Source organism: Stenella coeruleoalba (assembly GCF_951394435.1).
Source record: "Stenella coeruleoalba genome assembly, chromosome: 2".
NCBI classification, from domain to species: domain Eukaryota; kingdom Metazoa; phylum Chordata; class Mammalia; order Artiodactyla; family Delphinidae; genus Stenella; species Stenella coeruleoalba.
The window spans coordinates 36,099,415-36,121,054 of NC_137147.1; the positions used below are offsets into that span (position 1 = coordinate 36,099,415).

At 46.4% G+C, this 21,640-nt stretch overlaps 1 protein-coding gene across 2 annotated transcripts in view; it reads right to left on the bottom strand.

The window, feature by feature from the left end:
* LOC307182410 (protein farnesyltransferase subunit beta) overlaps window positions 1-21,640 on the bottom strand; it is an 85,363-nt gene that overhangs the window by 49,788 nt on the left and 13,935 nt on the right. For both annotated transcript variants that reach the window (XM_079913635.1, XM_079913634.1), the window contains exons 2-4: window positions 13,661-13,725; window positions 2,888-2,960; window positions 610-701 (exon numbers count right to left, since the gene is read on the bottom strand). In XM_079913635.1, the coding sequence (XP_079769761.1) occupies window positions 610-701; window positions 2,888-2,960; window positions 13,661-13,725 (230 nt within the window). The remainder of the gene's footprint in view (window positions 1-609; window positions 702-2,887; window positions 2,961-13,660; window positions 13,726-21,640) is intronic.

The window sequence follows — 21,640 nt, forward strand, 5'->3', positions numbered from 1 at the left end:
GCGTCTAAGGATGAGAAGCCACACTGAGGACACCATGTGCACCAGCACTTTGGGAAGAATCCTAGTTGCTTAGATCTTTAACCATAAATCAGAAGCTTAGGAAAACGATGTCATGACATTTGTACACCAAGACGGTAACACATCCACTGCCACCAAGAGCCATACTGTCCCTCCCAGGCATTGGTGAGGAGGGACTTCTATGGAGGTGTTTATGGAATCAAAGGCATTTTGGTCCATTGGGTTGCCACGTGTTTCCCCACAGAAGCTATTCAATTGCATACTGTACTTTCTGGCAAAATCATATTTCTCCAGAGTTGATGATGAAGACTTTTCTCAAAGACCAGAGCAAGAGCCAAAAGAAAAGGCCACAGAAGAAACAGAATCCTTATCTTGGGAGTTCAAAGTCTTATTCTACCCATGAGCATACAATGGGCTTCTGAAGTGGAAGAGTTTCAGGAAGTTACTGGAGGTCAAGAGAAGGGCAACGGTTTCTTTGTAGTGCTCTGTGTTTTTCATTCAAAATAAATAAAACAGAAACAAAACAAAAAGAACCCCAAAGTCAAAATACAATTTCAGAGAACACCCCAGGTTCCCCAAAGCCAGACTCACTCTGTCGCCACCATCTGGGGAATGGGCTCATCTAGGAGTTCCAAGCTGTGCAGGATCCAGTAGCAGAGCCATGGGCGGCTGGCATCCAGACACTGCAAAAGGAACAGGGCAAAAAACACACCCCTTATTCAGAATCATTCCAAGACCCTGCTGAAAAGGCAGCAGGGTCTCCAACTGTTCAGTGTGAAAAGGGAGACATCTGTCTCCCTCCTGGCAGCCTGGCAAGGAGGAGGAGGACAACCTCTGAACAGTGAATGAAGGACACTTTGCCTGGTGGCTTTAGCCAGGAGCTGAAATGACCATATGTGAGAAAAGGACAATGGGACAAAGGAGTTTAACCTGAACCCAATGGGTCCTTCCCTGACAGACATCCAAAGAAGCCGAGCAGAGGACTTCTCACATGCCAGAAAGTTAAGTGCTACTATTTTCTCAGTGCAGACCCAAGAAGATACACAACCTCAGGATGGGATTACCTGGAGTAACTCATCCAGTAAGTATCTCCTCATGCCAAGCCCTGGGGGCACAGTAATGAGTAAAATTCAGTTCCTACTTTTAAGATACTTCGTTTAGGATGTGTGCGGTTTTCTGTAGAGGAAGAGGGCAATTAGAAAGACATGTAAGTACAAGTGTCTTTCTGAAACAAGGCAGAACAAAACTAATGCATACATATACCTGGATAAACGCTATAATGGGTACGTGAAAGAAACTGACTACCTCTGCCTGGGGAGCTGGGAAAGGTTTCCAAAGGTGACATGTGAGCAGGTCTTGATCCTAACTCAAGCCATAAATATTCAAGCATTCAAGGCTAGGCGGGCAGGCAGTATTACTGCCCCAGTTTTACAAATCCAAAGTGTATATATGAGATCCAGAGAGATGAACTTTTTCCAGATTACAGAGAGTAAACGTCAGAGATAAGACAAGACTGCCAGTTTCTAGACTCTCAGTCCAGTGCTCTTTCCATTGTCCCAAACTGCCCTCTTCATAAATGTGCACATAAATGTGCTAGCTCCCCACCTGGGGGTAGCTGGTGTGGTGACAGAAGACACTGCTATCGGTTCCAGTGCCAGCTTCTCCTCTCACTAGCTATGTGCCTTTGAGCAAATACTTAATCTTGCTATGCCTATTTCCTTATCTATGAAGAAATAAAGACTTACCTACCCCCTGGAGTAGCCGTGAGGATTAAATGAGACCATGAACGGCAAGCTTTTAGCGCACCCTTCAGTGAATTGTTAGCTGTCACCGCATTAATTGTATCAGGGTTGCCTGGACCCTAATCACTGAGGATTGAATACTGAAAGTCCACAGGCCAAACGTAACCCAGGGGTGCGTCCTGCTTGTTCCCTGTAGTGTTTTGTTTGTTTAATTAGAATTGGTTGTAACATTTACGTGTTGAGAGATCCACAGAGAAATCTGAATTTCTGCCTTCATTTGGAAAAACAAGAAGAGATCTGGCAACCCTGGGTCTGCACTGCGGTTTGGCGGCAACTGGCAGGAACAGAGTAAAGGCGTGGGTCCTCTGCTTTGCCTCAGTTCCACCCCGCGCACCGTCCCCCAACCAAGCCCACGTCTCTCGTTTGTGCTACCCGCTTGGGTCTATAGGCCCAAATTCCTGCTGTAAATAATCAAATGTAGAACCCCCAAATAAAAGCAAATTCAAAGCAGAGCTGCTCTATGTAAAGCGGGGCAGGGAAACTGGCGGCCTCTGGTTCACATTCACCCTCTGGCTGCTACTCACCCCTATTCCCAACACCCCTCCCCTCCACCTCCGCTGGCCTCCCCTGAGCCCCTCTCTGGACCCCTAGGGCTCTAAGGTATATTGATTTAAGATCCACTCCACGTTTGGGCATTTTTACAGTGTTAAACCGCAGGGACTTATATACTGGTCCTTTGGCCAGTAGAGAAATTAGAACAGCTTACAGGGCCAAGGGGTGGGGATGAACAGGTATCTAGACCACCTTTTAGCGGTCAAGGGGTGTCTAGAAGAACACCATGTGAACCCCCCTCAGCCACGATAGGGGTGAAAGCCCCACGCCATCTGGGGCCTCCACCAGCTCTAAGGGAGGACGAGACTAGAGATCAGGTTCTGTCCTTTCGGAAGTAGGAGTCCCGGCTCTGTGGGGCAGAGCTGCTGCAGACCCGGTTCTCACCAGAGCCACACGGGACGGTGAGTGACTCTATGACAGGGCAAGCCCATAGTGTCTTTTACATCCAAACAGTAAAAAAGGAGAAAGATCTGACTGATAATTTGATAGAGAAAGCTCCTGGGCAAGGTGTTTACCTCGTAGGCATCTGTCAGCTGTCGGAGGCCTCTCTTCAGATAATGGAAGTGCTTCTCCCTCTGCAAAATAAGCCTGGAAAGATAAAGAGCTTTGTAAACCTACTCTAACAGCCTCGGCTTCCCCCACTACAGAACACACGCACACACTCACTCACACCTTCTGGTCATCCCCCACTACAGAACACACGCACACACTCACTCACACCTTCTGGTCATCCCCCCACAGTCAATGAGCAGAAAACAGCAACTTCTTTAGCTCCCCGGGGCGGCTAAACCAGAGAAAAGAGGCCAGCCTCCGAACGTCCCTAACGTGTCTGGAAATGGCGCCGGCAAATGTTTGGGGCGGGGCTTCCCTGGTGGCACAGTGGTAAAGAATCCGCCTTCCAATACAGGGGACACGGGTTCGAGCCCTGGTCGGGAGCTAGGATCCCACATGCCGCGGGGCAACTAAGCACGCGCGCCACAACTACGGAGCTCGCGCGCCTCAATGAGAGAGAGCCTGCGTGCTGCCAACTGTGGAGCCCACGCCCTCTGGACCCCAACAAAGAGCCCGTGCGCTGCAACAAAAGATCCTGCAGGCCTCAACGAAGATCCGGCGTGCCGCAACAAACACAGGCGCAGCCAAAAAATAAATTAATTAAATGTTAAAAAAATTAAAAAGCAGGGCCTCCCTGGTGGCGCAGTGGTTGAGAGTCTGCCTGCCGATGCAGGGGACACGGGTTCGTGTCCCGGTCCGGGAAGATCCCACATGCCGCGGAGCGGCTGGGCCCGTGAGCCATGGCCGCTGAGCCTGCGCGTCCGGAGCCTGTGCTCTGCAACGGGAGAGGCCACAACAGTGAGAGGCCCGCGTACCGCAAAAAAAATTAATAAATAAAAAATTCGTGCAGACAAAAAATAAATAAAATGTTAAAAACAAACTCTCCTTCGTGGCCGGTAGCTTTGGGCTAGAAATGCCACTGTGAGCACACTTAGCCAGGCGGTAACAAACCACCCAGAAAGTTCCTCCAGGGTCTAGCTGAGAACAGATACCTTGCGGCTCCCCATCCTGTAGGCAATTTAAATGTGAGCCTCGCCACGTCCCTGATTTGGTTAGCCTCTGTGGTTCTGGTCATTTCTTCTGGGGTCACTTCTCTGAAGTCTGTGGTTTGTACCCTGCCTGCCCCTCACTCATCCATCTAGTATTCCCTCCCCGAAATTCCACCTCCCACGTGCTGACCCACAGCCCTGGCCTGAGGATCATGTCTGTATTCTGCAGCCAGTCGCTCTCCTCGGCCCTGATGTCAGCAACACTGGCTCTAAGATGGACTGTGCTGGCCATGGCCACCTGCACAGGCAGGCAGAGGACAGGGGCTGCACTTCTCGCTGGGTCTGACAGAAGGGGTCTGTGTGATTACGGAAGGAAGGAAAAAAGTAAAGAATTTAAGACATTCACTGTGCTTGCTGATTCCAGAAATAAAATGAAAGAAGAACCAGTCTCTTTCCTAGGTATTCAATTCAACAATTGTTTATTGAACTCCCACTGTACTGTGCTGAGAAGAAGTAGTCTTCACTTCAAAAAGTCTAATTCAGTACTGGAAATGAGATAAGGACATAAGCGGTTACAATATGAGGAAAACTGGGTAGGTGTCATAAAGGGAAAACAGATAAAATACTAGAAGCTCTAAAGGGTTTGGGGGAGGGCATCTCATTCAGAAAACAACGATCAGGGAAGGTTGTGTGAACAGGTGGAATTTGAGGTAGGGGCCCTGGAAGAAGGAGAATATTTTAACAGGCAGAGGAGGTGAGGAGTTGGTGGGAGGACAGTTTAGCCAAGAAGGAACAAAAACAAAAGGAACCGACCAGGGCCGTCCAAAAGAACTTCCAGTGATGATGGAAGTGTCTTTGTCTGTGCTGTCCAATAGGTAGCCACGAGCCACATGTGCATACTGAGCACTTGAAATGTGGCTAGTGTGACTGAGCAACTGAATTTTAAACTTTATTTAATTTTAATTAATTTACGTTTAAACAGGTACAAGTGGCTAACGGCTACTACACCATGCAGACAGGTATAAAGTGTGCAGAGGGAGTGCAGGTCGGGCATTTGGCCTGGCTATTAGGAATGAAAGAGGAATGGTCAAGAGGCCCTTTTTACAGGGATCTGGGATGCCAGCTGAGGAATTTAACTCAACTTAATACGCAAAGGGAATTTGCGACAACATGGATGGAATTTGAGGACGTTATGCTACGTGAAATAAGTCAGATAGAAAAAGATAAATACTGGACAATCTCACTCATATGTGGCACTCCAGGGCTTCCACCAAAAAAACAAAAAACAAACAAAAGCCCTGAGCTTGTGGATACAGAAAACAGATTGGTGGTTGCCTGACGTGAGAAGTGAAGGGGGAGGGCAGTGAAATGGGTGAAGGGGGTCAAAAGGTACAAATCTCCAGTTATAAAATAAATAAGTCATGAAAATGTAATGTACAGCACAGTGACATGGTTAATAATACTGTAGCTAGGAGAGTGGGTCTCCAAAGTTCTCAACACAAGAAAAAGAATTTATAACTATATATGGTGCTGAATGTTAACTGGACTTACTGTGGTGACCATTTTGCAATACATACAAATATTGAATCATTGCGTTGCACACCTGAAATGAATATAATGTTATGTCAGTTATACCTCAATTTAAAAAAATAAGCAAAGGAAAACCCTGAGGGTTTTCAGCTGAGAAAAAATGACCAGAACTGTGCTTTAGAAAAATTATCTGACCACAGCAGGTATTCAATATGTGTTTACAAACTGTACTGATGAAAGCAGTAAGTGGGGAGAGAGATGAGGTGGGAAGACAGGGTAAGATGCTATTAAGAGTCAACCAGGTGGGAAGAACTTAGAGTTCTGAGGGCTCCACCTAGCACGGTGCCCAAGACAAGCTGACTGTGGACAGGTGGACTCTGAAGCACTGGAAGTGTATTCAGGTGCGGATGTCAGTCACATCGCTGGAAACACATGTGAGACTCTGGAGAGGGATCCAGGTGACACAGACGAACTGGGAATCATTTATCTGCAAGCAGGTGACAGGTGAAGCTGCAGGAGTAGAGGACAGAGCAGAGAGAAAAGTTTGAAGGCAGAACTGAGGGAAGACCCATCTTTAAGGGCTTGGAGGACCAGGAGCCAGAGGAGAGAAGTAAAGAGCAGTACACAAGCAGAGGAAGGACAAAGGCAGTGTCGCCTCACAGGCAGAGCAGGAGGAGAGAATTTCACGGAGGTTTTTTTTTTTGTTTTTCGGGGCACGAGCCCGTGTCCACTGCATCGGCAGGCGGACTCCCAACCACTGTGCCACCAGGGAAGCCCTCGCGGAGGTTTTTAACAGCGGCAAACAGTGCAGTAACAGTGAGGAAAAAGAGGACAAACTACAAAGTGGCTGGTGACCTTCAAGAGAGTCAGGGAGTGAGGAGAGCAGATTCCAGATCATAAAGAAGAGACGGCCAGACTCAATTTCTCTTTCAAGGAGGTCCAGGGGTCAGGGCTCAGTGAGCACAGGGACAGGTGGGCTTTAAGCACTGGAGGTGTACTCAGCTGAGGGCATCAGGAGGAGAGGTGAGTCTGAAAATAATGAATGAGTCTACATTCTCAGAACAGAAACAATGGGAGAGTGTGAAATTCGACAAACAGAGGACTCTCAAGTGGGGAAGAGGGAAACCAAGGAAACGTGGGACGGCCTCATTTTTCTCAGGAATTAGGAGGCAAGACCTGGGAGAGTGTGCGTTGGCCATAATGGGGAATATGTTAGGAAATCTACACAAGATGAATGAAGGATGAAGGCCCAGCTGAAGCTGAGGAGTATAAACTTTTGATTAAGCCATTCAGAAGGCACTGTTGTATGATTTTTTTTCTTGGCAATCTCGCTAGGACCCTTTAGCAGAAGCAGCGACAGGGGTACTGTGGTTAGGGCTCGTAAGACGGGAAGAGCAGAAAGGTAGAGGTGTGAGGGAGCAGAGTGAGATCAGCAGACAGCTGACGAGAGCACACCGCGCGGCCTGGTCCCGGCTGGGCAGGCTGAGTGTGGCCAGCATAGGTGTGATGGACGAGAAAAACCAGGAGGGCGCAGGAGACCGTTAACAGGGCAGGCAGGGACCCACTCAAGAAGTGAGAGGAGGCTGAGAAACCCAATCCAGGTGAGGGCAAGCACAGAATTTGGAGGCAGAACCCCTGACTTCTAACTACGAAAGGATCAGGTCACAGAGGGGTTTCTACAGGTCAGTTCTTTCCAGTCTGAAAAACAGTCAGAGGAATTTGAATAGGCCAAATACCCTGGGATGCTAGGCCACAGAGGAGAGAAGGGAAAATACTCTGTTCCAATAACGAGAACACTTTCCACCTCATTTAAAATGTCGGGCAAGACAGCATTAAAGGTTTCTTGCGAATAAAATTTTGTGATCCTAAGTGTAATGCTGGGGAAGGGGACCAGGTACTGACTGGAATTCCCTGTTGGGTCTGCCTGCCTACTGCATACCCTATAACCCCGTGAAGGGAGCGCGCATCTAGCTTCAGCACCTGGGCCCAGCACAGAGCAGGCTCTCAACGTTTACTGTCTGAATGAACGAGAGAAAGAATAGAGGAATGGTAGCGTCAGTTTCTGACTAGCCCAAAGAGACTCCTCCCTGGGTACGTGTCCTGTCAATTAAAAAGAATGACAAACCTCAAAGGGAAAGTTAAAATGCGAGCAAGCAGAGAGGACAAGGAGGGGTTGGTTAGATCGCAGATGGCATCCACTCTGGCTCAGGGGTGCTTCCCATCAGTCTCTCGTGTGGTCACACATGCCACACTGCAGGAGACCTGTCAGCCAGGGGTTAAACTTCCCTGGAGGACTCGGTATTTCTAGAGAGCTGAATTAAGCCACAAACAAATCCTTCCCCTTACTGTGGGGAAAAGGAAAAACCAACCCTGGAGAATGAACCCTTTCCCTTGTCTTCTCACTCCTCTCATTTGACAAGGGGCTTGTCCGTCCTAGGAAATGAAAGACCTCAGAGGCAAAGGCTTTTCTATGTGTAGGGAGGAAGAGACTCTGCTACTCCTCAGGGTCCTGAAGTGACAAGAAGCTACCTGAAGCCTCACCTGACCAGAAACATCTAACTGAAAGAAGCTTCAGGCACCTTTTCTGCAGCTCTGAGTTGGTCCCTAGAGGTGGGACCTGAGGCAGCCCAAAGGGGGCTCCCCAATAGCTCTCCTCCCACCCCGAACCTCACTCACAGATAGCCAAGCCCTGGGAGTCCTGCTAAGAGGGAACTAGTGAATTCCTTTAGCTGGTTTCATCTGAAGACCAACTTTGGCCACAAGCAGGGGAAGAGAAATTTCTTTCAGTGGCTTTTTCCACAAGGGAAACTGTCCTTTCACTTTCATCAACTTAATCATAAACACACGTACACATGCATACAAGCACACACACAGAAATGCTAATATGTAAATGTTATTCTAAAATCTCGGGAAATGTTTCTTTGTTTATCTAGAGCTTCAAGGGCCACAATGCTGCTTGAATTTTAACTTCTTCTTTGAGGTTTATGATTCTTTTAAGTTGAAGGGACATATATCCAGTTTCTTTTGGTCAGCCAGAGACTGTACTAAGAGCCTTACTGTTATGGACTAAATTGTGTCTCCCCCCATCCCCAAATTTCATATGTTGAAGCCCTAACCCCCAGTGTGACTGCATTTGAAGATAGGACCTTTAAAGAGGTATTTAAGGTTAAATGGGACCTGGTGATCCTATAAAAAGAGTAAGTGACACTGGGGAGGAGTCCACACAGAGAAAGGGCCATGTGAACACACAGTGAGAAGGCGGTCTCTGCAAGCTAAGGAGAGAGACCTCAGGAGAAACCAACCCTGCCAGCACCCTGATCTTGGAATTCCAGCCTCCCAAACTGTGAGAAAACAAATTTCTGTTGTTTAAGCCACCCCATCAGTGGTATTTGATTATAGCAGCCCTAGCAAACTAATACTCTTACCATTCTTTTAGTCTAAAGTCACCTCTAGATCTAAAACTCTTTTCTGTGTAGGGCGTTAGAAAAGAAAAGCTAGAGCTCTTTCCCTTTCCTTTCTGAATAATTCAGCCCCAAAGCTATTCAATCAGGTGGAGCAGAACAAGCCAGGCTCTGCCAGGAGTGGGGTGGCAGGGCACGCCACAGGGCACGCCGCAGGGCACGCTGCAGTGCTCAACTGGCTGAGGAGGGCATCTGTGTGGCTGCGGAGAGAGGGGTGGGAGATTGGGACACACAGGAATGACCAAATAAATGCGTATATTTAGGATACTGGCAGCCTGGTTCCACTGTTGGAGAAGTATCTTAGAAATACTTGTGTACCGTGCAGTATGTACAGTACAGTCCCATGCCCTCACCAAGCTCCAGTCACACTGCCTTGGGTGCACTCTGCTCTTTTCAGTCTCAGAGCTGTAGCTCATGTTTTCCCTCTGCCTGGAAAAGTCCCACCACCTCCTAAACTGGCCAATTCCTACTCACCCCCCAGGTCTCAGCCTAAGAGTCACTTTCTCTGAGAGGCCTCTGCTACGACTTAATGTCTACATCCCTCCAAAACTCTTATGTTGAAATCCTAATCCCCAGTGTGATGGTATTAGGAGGTGGGGACCTCTCTGCATGGTGATTAGGTGGTCAGGGTAGAGTTCTCATGAAGGGATTAGTGCTCTTATAAAAGGGACCCCAGAGAGCTTCTTCCACCAGGTGAGAAAACAGTGAGAAGATGCCATCTATGAACCAGAGGTACGGGTCCTCGCCAGACACCAGATCTGCTGGTGCCTTGATCTTGGACTTCCCAGGCTCCAGAACTGTGAGAAATAAACGTTAAGTCACCCAATCTACAGGAAGTTGCTACAGCAGCCCAAATAGACTGAGACACCTTCCCTAATTTACATCCAACCTAATTTACACCCTCCCTGTTACTCTCTCTCGGAGCGCCATGTTCCCTTCTTAAGACAGTTACCTCCGGGCTTCCCTGGTGGCGCAGTGGTTGAGAATCCGCCTGCCAATGCAGAGGACACGGGTTTGAGCCCTGGTCCGGGAAGATCCCACATGCCGCAGAGCAACTAAGCCCATGCGCCACAACTACTGAGCCTGAGCTCTAGAGCCCGCGAGCCACAACTACTGAAGCCCGCGCACCTAGAGCCCGTGTTCCACAACAGAAGTCACCGCAGTGAGAAGCCCGTGCACTGCAACGAAGAGTAGCCCCCGCTCGCGGCAACTAGGGAGAAGCAACGAAGACCCAACGCAGCCAAAAATAAATAAATAAAAGAAATTTATATTAAAAAAAAAAGAGAGACAGTCACCCCCTTGGTAACTATGTTCTTTGAATTCACTGGTTTAATAACTACCTTCCCCATGAGACTGAGAGCCCAGCAGGAGCAGGACCTGGGTCAGCCTTGCTCACCCTGTTCCCAGAGCCCAGCAGTGCCTGAGCCCCTAGATACCGTTGCCAAATGGGTGAAGGAATGAATGACTTTAAATGAACACAGCAAACTGAATGACAGCAAACACACTCCCTCCCCCTAAACGTGGACCATCCCTGAGACTCATGCCTTTGTTTGTGACAGATGAGAGATCAGGGAATCAGTCCATTGTTGGCTGCTGGGAGGGCTTTAAACCCACTAAAGCCAGGGGCTTCTCCAGTCAAAAAGTAAGCCTCTGGCACATAAGCAGTAAGTCACTTGAGAGAGGGTGGGAGGGAAGATGAACTTACTTGTATGAACCTTGGAAAGAACAACAGTGTGAAGGACCATATCTTTCAACTGCTCAGGATTTGGAAAATGCTAAAGTATCATCACATAGCGAAATGGCAGAAAACATGGAAGCTGAGCAGGTGCCCGTATGAAAACTGCTTTGAGAGCTTAACTCAGAGCATTCTGGCTTCAGAGCAACTGCCAACACTTAACCTTTAGTGCTCTATTAGCATTATCAATATTTCCCCCTTACAAGGAGCACCAGGCTACTTTTTCCCAAGAAAAAAACAATTTGTTTGTTTGTTTTTTGGCCACGCTGCACAGCTTGAGGGATCTCAGTTCCCAGACCAGGAACTGAACCTGGGTTACGGCAGCGAAAGCCCAGAATCCTAACCACTAGGTCACCAGGGAACTCCCCGACAATTTAAAAATTTCATGTGAGTGTGTGTGTGTGTGTGTGTGTGGTTTATGCATTTCAGGTGTCTTACTAAAGCTAATATAATACATGGAAAAGGGGAAATTCATAAGCATGTGAAACTGTGAGAATGACTAACCACGGGGAAAGAAAAATTAACTTTTATGGGAAAGCAGGATACGGATAAACAGAACTGTTCAAAGCATGGTCCAAAAGCTCCTTGGGAGGGACCCCCTCACTCCAGGAGAGAATGCATGTTTCACAGTCTGAGAGTGAGGAAGATCATTTCTGGGATGAGGAATAAACTGTAGAATGTAACAACATTCAGCTTCAGCCTTGAACTTCAGCCCAATCTTCTATCTGGCAGTGGCTCTGAAAGGCTGAATAGATGGATGCCTCGCTCAGCACCATTGCTGGCATCCCCGGACCTGGGCGTGGTCAGTGATCCTGGGAGTGTGTGTGATTCTGCCACATCGGATCAGCAGCATGACCTCAGAAACACAGACGAGCCATGTCACCTAGATTAATTGCTCTAGCTGAATATTCACTTCAGCTAACAAGGAAGTTTCGTTCCTGCAATACAATACTAGACTTTTAAAATTTGACTACTAAAATATTAAATATTGTAATTGTGATAGTAATTTAAAATGCTGATAAATTTTCATATTTATTCTTAAACCCCAGAAGTTCATTCTATGGTGAAGATGTTTGGCTCCAGCCTCATGTTGATAAGTTGATTTACATTCTCAGCCATCTGGCCACAGTGTGTAATATCTCTAATATTAATTAGCAGGCCGTGACATAAGATGCTAATTAGCATCCTTTAAAACACTCATTTTCATAGGCAACAATGACAAAATGGGAAATGTCAGATTCCTGACATAAACCCAGAGCCCTGGTATATTCTATTTCCACAAAGGATACAAACCCAACAGAAACATTTTTGTTTTCCACCCACACCTGACCTAAGACCTATGAATCAGGGGATTTTACTCCTTTACTGTCCTCTACCACCACTCCCAAAACACAGCTTCTTCCCAGATTGTAACCTCCTATTCTCCGTCCCATCTCAGTAAGAATAAAAGGAAAGTCCAAGGGCTCTATTCTGATGGTGGGTGAAAAAGGAATGTCAAATGATCAAAGGTCCCTTTGGAAATACAGAGGATATGTGTCCACAGAGCTGGTGACAGGGCACAGTGACTCAGAGCACAATCAGGTGAGTCATCGTGATGCAACTCTAACCACAAACCCCTCCTGAAGCCACCATGCCCCTCACCATCACCAAGTCCTACCACCTCTGGGGAAACAGCCTGTACTGGGCAGAGAGCTCCTTCTCCCCGAGCTGTTTACACAAATGGTGTCGTTTGCTAAGCTCCAACTGTGGCTCACGACAAAAGCAATAATTCATTGATTGAGGTCTGGGCTACGAGTTAAAGTAGAAATTTAGGTTAGCAGTTTGGAAGAAGACTCCTCTGGTTAGTTGATGCTTTCCTTTTCTGCTCTAGGGAAGAAAGATGAAGAGAACTCTTCCACCTGTCTTTCCATTTTTCCAACTGTTTTCTGCCTTGGCTAATCAGAATATTTTAACTAAATTTCTTCTCATGGAAATAAGGGCAAAATGGAATGGTGGCAAAAAAAGACACCAAGTTAACTCAGGCTAGAAATATTTGTAATGGTCCAGTAAGCAGAAGTACCCAGAGACTGACTTGCCAGGAGTTAGTGTGTTAGGAGGCCTCAGGAAATTGGGAGACATGATAAAGGAGGTCAGGCTGGACCTCAGACCCTTCAGCTTCCCATCCAGAGAGAATCAGCCAGCGGCCCAACTAGACTACGTCCAGAGACTGTCAAGGAAAAGTGCTATAACATTAAGATAAAACAATGACCAAACACAATTTGGACTACTGATCAGGAAAGATAACACAGGACAGTTTCAGAGAAGCAATCTGTGATTAGAAGAGAAATGCTAATAAATGAAATAACCTTATGAAATTCTAGTGTGATACATTACAAAATTGGGGGAAAAAAGAGAAAATGAAGGTTCAAATTAATAAGTCTCTGCTTATAATCCTCCTTTTGGAATTTCTGACATCAAAGAGCTCAGAAGGCTTCAACTTACTAAGCACCAAGGAAAACAAAAGGCATTTTATTTCTCACTTGAAATGTCGCCCTTGGGAATCTGCTGCACAATCACCAGTAAAGGCCAGGCTGGGAGAAGCTCAAACTTCTCACATTTTCCCAGTCAAGTCATAATATACATCAAAGGAATCCATCCTTTGCCATCCCCCTGGACTCTACATCTGTTTCAAAGTGTTATATGAAAAGCTTGAGAGTTCTGAACATCAGCACAGCAGGTCAGAACTAAGCTTCAAGATCATGAACTTCCTCTCTCCACCTTCAGAGCTCAGAGTTCAGGCCCTGAGGGCATCCCCATGTAACAGCTGATGGCTCAGTTCAAGTGAGCAGCTCCTCTAGACAGTATTCTAATAGTGGTAGGAGCTGGGGTCAGGAGCACCTCCAGGGAGCCACAAGGTCAGGGAACACCAGCCTCACAGCAGACTCACCCCCTGAGGTTGGACAAGCTCAAGGAGGAAAGAAGAAAGGCTCCCATGGGAGATGGTATTTCCCGGATCCCCTCAAACACTTAACCACAGCTTACCTTGGTACAAGGTGGTTGAACTTGTAAGAACTGAAGACCTCTTGGATCTTTTCTTCTACTTTTGCCTGGTAAGGATGCAGGAGATGGGAGAGAGAAAACAAATACAGATGAGACCTTTATCCACTTTATGTTCCTACTGCCACAAATGCCTACCAGCTAGAGTTCCTTGGTGCGACTTTGTACCTCACAGCATAACAAGACTGCATTCAGGGGCTCTGCAGGATGACAGGCTTGGGACAAGGACAGAGAGGGAAAGAATGCCCTGTACCACATTAGCATCACAACCGACTTCTCCAGAAAACTAATCCATGGTATCCAAACTAATGGCGATTCTGGAGTTTGGCACCCTGGCACCAGTTACTCAGGGAGCAGGTGAAGATGGACCCCTTTTGCTTGAAAGACCTGTTCTTGCCTGCTCTATGAAGTTGTTTAGGTGTTCGTTAACCGGCCATTCTCAAATATGCAATTAATTTCTGCCAAGGGTCCTACTTCTTATTGTCAGATTTAATGGTTTAAATATAGATTGAACAGTATTAAAATCCCCAAAGGGATTTACAAGAACATCAATCATGGAAACACCAAAGAAATAGCACACCTGGTCATTGGACCTGTGTCACACACCAGACTCCACAGTCCCATAAAACAAAGGATCTCGGAAAGTCAGGTCACAAAAGGAATGAGATGACCTGTCTCCTCTGAAGATCACACCATGATGTGGTCAGACAGCACAGATTCTGTAAGGAAAGGGTACGGCAGTGCAGGAGGGGGCTGGTCAACGGGATACAGGGTTTCACCTTCACGGCCATCCCTGCTTTGTGGTGAGGCAAGTCCTTGCTGAGATTTCAAGATATATAATAATGTCCTCTCTGGGAAATATCAAAAATGCATTATTTGTTTCTGAAACACCTGAGTTAGAGCTTCCAGTTCCTTTTTTTTTTTTTTTTTTTTTTTTTTTTTTTTTTTGCGGTACGCGGGCCTCTCACTGCTGTGGCCTCTCCTGTTGCGGAGCACAGGCTCCGGACGTGCAGGCTCAGCGGCCATGGCTCACGGGCCCAGCCGCTCCGCGGCATGTGGGATCTTCCCGGACCGGGGCACGAACCCCTGTCCCCTGCATCGGCAGGCGGACTCTCAACCACTGCACCACCAGGGAAGCCCAAGCTTCCAGTCCCTTTGACAAGCTTCCAAAAATCACGATGAGGGGAGCAGTGATGTGAGTCAGCTAAAATGGCAGTCCATCTAAAATTCATTTATATTTGGTTTTAGGATATGCTTTGGTATTTGCCTTTGAACATGAGTTTCAGGGATTACCTGGCCAAGAATTTATAATACTTCAAAAAACAGACTGAAGTCACTGTGAGAATTCGACTCAGAAGAAGTAAGAAAGTTCTCCCAGACCCCTCACGATGCTTTCTCCATGCCAGACACTGATGTGGGACTAATACAAAGCACCAGCCTAAATGAAACACAGACTGCATTTTTCAGTCGTGCCTTCCTTGTCTATACGTTGAAAGGGATTAAAAAAAAAAAAAATACGAGAAACATATGTCAGGAAGATCATGAAATAAAAATATTTGCCTACCAGGTTTGGACACACAGTTTTTCTGGGCAGGAGCGTGCTGTTTTCCCCTTTGCCTGCCAAAGCAGTAAAGCTATTCTTTCTACTTCACCCGAAACTCTATCTCCAAGATTCGATTCAGCCCCAGTGCACAGAGGTCGAGTTTTCGGCATCACTAGGAGTGGAACCGCTGGATCATTATGATAACTTTATGTTTAATCATTTGAGGAACTGCCAGACTGTTTTCCAGAGCAGTTGTACCATTTTATATTCCCATCAGCAGTATATGAGAGCTCCAATTTCTTCACATCCTCAGCAACACATTATTATCTATGTTTCTGATCATAGCCATCCTAGTGTGTGTCAAGTAGTATTTCATTAGTTGTTTTTTTCTAAATAAATTTATTTTATTTTTGGCTGCATTGGGTCTTCGTTGCTGCGTGTGGGCTTCTCCCTAGTTGCAGCGAGCGGGGGCTACTCTTCATTATGGTGCATGGGCTTCTCACTGTGGTGGCTTCTCTTGTTGTGGAACACGGGCTCTAGGCATGCGGGCTTCAGTAGTTGCAGCACGTGGGCTCAGTAGTTGTGGCTCGCGGGCTCCAGAGTGCAGGCTCAGTAGTTGTGGCACACGGGTTTAGCTGCTCCGTAGCATGTGGGATTTTCCCAGACCACGGCTCGAACCTGTGTCCCCTGCATTGGCAGGTGGATTCTTAACCACTGAGCCACCAGGGAAGCCCTCACTATAGTTTTGATTGCCTTTCCCTGATGACTAATGATGTTGAGCATCTTTTTACAGGCTTATTGGCCATTTGTAGATATTCTTCGGAGAAATGTCTATTCAGGTCTTTGTTCATTTTTTAAAGTGGGTTGTCTTCTTACTAATGAACTGTAATAAGTCCTTATATATTCTATCAATAGATACAAGTTCCTTGTCATATTCCCATTCTGTGGGTTGTCTCTAGGAACTAGTGTATTTTTTAATAAAAAAAGATCACTTCAGAGCACAAAGTATGATTTTTAGAGTACAACTTTTAAAATAATACTAGCAATGAGCCTGTATTTTTTTTGACAAATAGTAATGGATTAATATAGAAATTTAAAACTAGTCATCTGAGGATAAGAAAATGAAAGTCATCCCCAAAATATAACATCCTTTTTTGCCTCTCCTTCTCCACACACAGTCTGCTAGTGTGATATAAATCGTAGTAATTTTGTCACTGGGAAGATGTAAGCATTCTTTGAATGTTCTGATTTGCATAGTGGAAGGAAAGGAAGAAAGCTAGTTGTATACAAAAGAGTTAACACAGCAGGCCTGAGACTACTATCCTTAGAAAGGCCTACTTGAAAGGTAGACCCTGGCTGGAGTCTGGGAGCCTGGATCTCGGGAGGGCTCTCACCATTCCCAGAACTGATAAGACAGGCTCACTGAGCCTAAACTGTGTAAACAACGTGGTTTATGGTGAACAGCTATCTTCCTTCTGGGAGTCTGGAATTACGCTAGAAATAGGGTGCCTATGTGACCAGCCCCAGTAAAAGCCATGAGCACCCAGTCTCTAATGAGCTTCCCTGGTAGCTCTGCATGTGTGGTCACAGTTCAATGCTGGAGAAATTAAACACGTCCCCTGTGACTCCACTGGGAGAGAACTCCTGGAAGCTTGTGCCTCGTTTCCTGCAGACTTCAGCCCACGAGCCTTTTCCCTTGGCTGATTTTGTTCCGTAGCCTGTTGTTGTAATAAATCATAACCATGAGGACAGCTATATGCTGAGTTCTCTGAATCTTTGTGTAAGCAGATAAGGTAGAGGGTCCCCAGAGAAAGAAAACCAGTCATGGCTTTCTTGACATAGGAGAGGCCATTTTGGCCTAAGCCATTCTGGGATCTAAGCCTGGCCACAATGCTTGCCCTTTAATAGGTCTTAGAAATCAATGATCTTAAGAGAAGAAAGAATGCAGACGCTGACTGTAATCAGGCAAGAGAAATAACAATAGCGAAGATAATATATTAGTTATAAAGACTCCCAGTTCTCTTTCAATGGTAAAGAGTAGCCTGATGTACTGGAACCTAAGGGCTGATGATGTTGACCTTTTCTGAACTTCTGACTTCAATCAGCTAAAGCTTGGACTCTGTTGACCACCCAAGCCCCATCATGAATATGCATGTGCCCTTAGCTTAAAACTTCCCCAATTTTGCTGTTGAGAGAGACACTGCTTTGGGAAAGACCCCCAGTGTTCTCCTTACTTGCTGCAAGGAATAAATCCTTCCTTCTCCCCATCTTTGGCTCCGTTGTGTCTTTTGGCTCAACACCCACCAAGAGGCAAACCAGTTTTCAGGTAACACTAGCAGTGAATCAGTGAACCTAGGAGTGGTCTTGGGGACCTCCAAAACATGAGGAGAATTAAAAATTTAGCCTTTGGGACAGAATTAAGAGAAGCAGTCACAACAATTGCATCATGTCTATGAAGCAAGATCTATAGTTAAATTCCTTTTTAAAATTTTATCAAAATTCTCACACTTTAAATATAGGAGAACTGGGGGTAACTATTAAAAAACAAAGTTACCTAAGTCATGAAGAACTCTAACACTACACAGCTCTCAAATCAGAATTAGGAAGGGAGGAAGGGAGGGAGGGAGGGAGGGAGGGAGGGAGGGAGGAAGGGAGGAAGGAAGGAAGGAAGGAAGGAAGGAAGGAAGGAAGGAGGGATTGGCTTCAACATAGGGATGCTAAAGCATGTCTGCTTTCCCTGGCCTTTCATTTTATCTTGAATTTCCATGTTTCCTTTCCATCCCAAAGGAAGGGACCCTTCTGTTTTAGTTAATTTCTCTTTTCTGCATGAGAGCTCCCACAGGCAAGGCAGCTATCAACTGAGTACAATACAAAGGGTTATTAACAGCCCTACAATAGCAGATAATTTTCTCTTGCATAAACAGCAAAAAGCCCATAGGTTCATTTCCCTTGAGCACAAAGCACACAGTTTGTGACCATGTTAATGAAAGTGATATGGCTCTCTTGGGAGGAGGATGACATCCTAAAGCATCTGTTCGGTTTCAGGAACATTGCTACATGAAATGTTATAAGAAATGCCATCAGGACTAGTCACCAAAAAATTCAGTCCCAAGGGATTAGCTCTTCAAAAATTTTAAACAGCCTGAAATAAAGGAACCTTGATTGGCTCCTGATTCAAAACACACACCAAAAAGATATAAAAAGAATCTTGAGACAATTGGGGAAATTTAAAAATAAATTGGAGGGAATTCCCTGGTGGTGCAGTGGTTAGGACTCTGTGCTTTCACTGCCGAGGGCCAGAATTCAATCCCTGGTCAGGGAACTAAGATATCACAAGCCACATGGCTTGGCCAAAAACAAAACAAAACAAAAAAATAAAACATAAAAAATAAATTGGATATTAGATGATATTATACAATTACTTTTAATTTTCTTAGGTGTGATATTATTGCCCTGATGTAGAAGAACATTATTCTTAAGAGACGCATGCTTTATTATTTAGGGGTAAAGTGTCATAATATCTTCATCTTACTTTCAAAGATTCGGGGAAAAAAAAACAGTCATATACATATATACACGTGTGTACATACACACACATATAAACATACACACACACACCCCCAAAGGAAAAGTTGTGTCCATCACTGTGAAACAGGAGGGAAGGGGGCAGGGCACTACCCATGAAAGAATGACATAGCCCGAGGACATGACATAAACTGATTAGAACCAAATGGGTCCAAGATGGCAGACAAGTCAACTTCCACGAGACCTTGAGTCTCAGTATACACTCGCTGTAACACATCAGGAAGCTAAATGACACACCCACAGGCACCAAGACAGTTCTAAGACTGACCATAAGGATCAAAAAGTGGGCGGTGGGGCTTCCCTGGTGGCACAGTGGTTGAGAATCTGCCTGCTAATGCAGGGGACACGGGTTCGAGCCCTGGTCTGGGAGGATCCCACATGCCGCGGAGCAACTTGTCCCGTGAGCCACAACTACTGAGCCTGCGCGTCTGGAGCCTGTGCTCCGCAACAAGAGAGGCCGCGATAGTGAGAGGCCCGCGCACCGCGATGAAGAGTGGCCCCCGTTTGCCACAACTAGAGAAAGCCCTCGCACAGAAAAGAAGATGCAACACAGCAAAAATAAATTAATTAATAAACTCCTACCCCCAACATCTTCTTTTTAAAAAAAAAAAAAAGTGGGCGGTGGCCCAATTCCTGGAAATCCCCGCCCCTTCCCAAAATAGCTGAAATACTCCTGCCACTCATTAGCCTATGAAATTACCCAACCCTATAAAAACTGACAACCCCTTACCCTGGTGCCTTTCTCACCTTCTGAGATGGTCCACACTCTGTCTGTGGAGTGTGTTTCTCTCTAAATAAATCTACTTCTTTTTTTTAAAAAAATATATTTATTTATTATGTTTTGGCTGCGTTGGGTCTTTGTTGCTGTGCCCAGGGCTTTCTCTAGTTGTGGTAAGCAGGGGGCTACTCTTTGTTGCGGTGTGCAGGCTTCTCATTGCGGTAGCTTCTCTTTGTCGCGGAGCACAGGCTCTAGGCACGCGGGCTACAGTAGTTGTGGCACATGGGCTCTGTAGCTGTGGCTCGCGGGCCCTAGAGTGCAGGCTCAGTAGTTGTGGCACACAGGCTTAGTTGCTCCATGGCATATGGGATCTTCCCGGACCAGGGATTGAACCTGTGTCTCCTACATTGGCAGGTGGATCTTCAACCACTGCACCACCAGGGAAGTCCCTAAATCCACTTCTTACCTATCACTTTGTCTCTCACTGAATTCTTTCTGCGATGAGACATCAAGAACCTGAGCTTCATTAAGTCCTAAAACCAGGTGTGTGATCTCAGTTGGAAGAACCCTGGTTCTTCCTAATTCTGATTTGTGTGAACCCTGGTTTTGGCCAGGTTCAAGTCCCAGCCTCGTGGGTTCAAGTCCCAGTCAGGTTTTTGGCTGGGTTCGAGTCCCGCCACATGGGTTCAAGGCCCAATCTGAGGTGCATGGTTTCAGCTGGCAACCACGAAGGGATGGTGATAAGGTAAGAATGTTGAGAGTTAGGTTTTGGTCCTAAAGAGGCCCTTGTGATGCTGCGAGCCAGTATACTGGGGAGGACGCTCTGCCAGTGTCTGCTCATTTTTGACCGGAAGGTCAATCCTGTTGCTTGTGCACATGCAACAGCAGATCCAGGACAGAATTGTTAATCTCTATACTCATCTCCCTGACTCTGAGGTTTTTCTCCTACATTCTTGCATTCTTTTTCGTTCCTACTCCATTTCTTTCTTTCTTCCATTAACCCCAGAAAACCTGTGTGACCACCAAGGTGTACTTTTTATTGCTTTTACTCCCCTCCCTCTGACCCTTACAAGTGCTGACCCTTTTTTTTTTTTTGCCGTACGCGGGCCTCTCACTGTTGTGGCCTCTCCCACTGCGGAGCACAGGCTCCGGATGCGCAGGCTCAGCGGCCATGGCCCACGAGCCCAGCCGCTCCATGGCATGCGGGATCTTCCCGGATCGGGGCACGAACCCGTGTCCCCTGCATCGGCAGGCGGACTCCCAACCACTGCGCCACCAGGGAAGCCCCATAAATGCTGACCCTTTATTCCCAACTTATAGCTAGACCAACTCCCACTCATTATCAACACCATTGGGGATGTCTTCTATGCTGTTTCTTTGTGACAACTTTTTGGGCACTAACACCTGGTTGGGAGACTACCCTGGAAGGGACAGCATCTAAAGTCATAAGTACAAATCTTCACCAAATTGCACGGTGGATTTTACTTAAGAGTGGAGTTTTGGACAGCTCAGGAGCTTGTCTAAAATGGGTCAGGCTGCATTAATCCCAACCAATACCCCTCTGGGCCATATACTCTGGGATTGGGAAAGATTTGGACAACAGGAATTAAATGGAAAAAACTTAGTAGGTTATGTAATCAGGTTTGGCCGCAATATGAGTTAGGAAATTTAAAATTGAGTGAAGTACCCTGTGTTCAAATTTCCATGGCCTTGTATCTAGGCAATGGAACCCAAAAGGAATTTAAGGCATGTGTAGCTTGGAGGGATAACTCTAGGAAGTACACTGAGTACATTTTAACTGACCCACCCTACAGGGCCATGGATCCCGAAGGAACGTGGTTCCCTTCTCCCCCGAGGTACAGGCCCTTTTGGCTACGCATTTCATAGCCCAGTCTGACCCAGACATCAGGAGCAAAATTCAGAAAACAACTGCTGGTCCTCAGACTCTGATGAACAATTTGTTCCAATTGGCTTATTTGGTTTTCGGTTAATAGGGATATGGTCGAAAAGGCTGAACGCACCCAGAGAAATATGCAAAAGGCCCAGATGACGGCAGTGGCTTTGTCCACTCAGAGACCACCAAAGGGGAAGTTGGCTTTTCTGGGCCAACCTGGCCCTG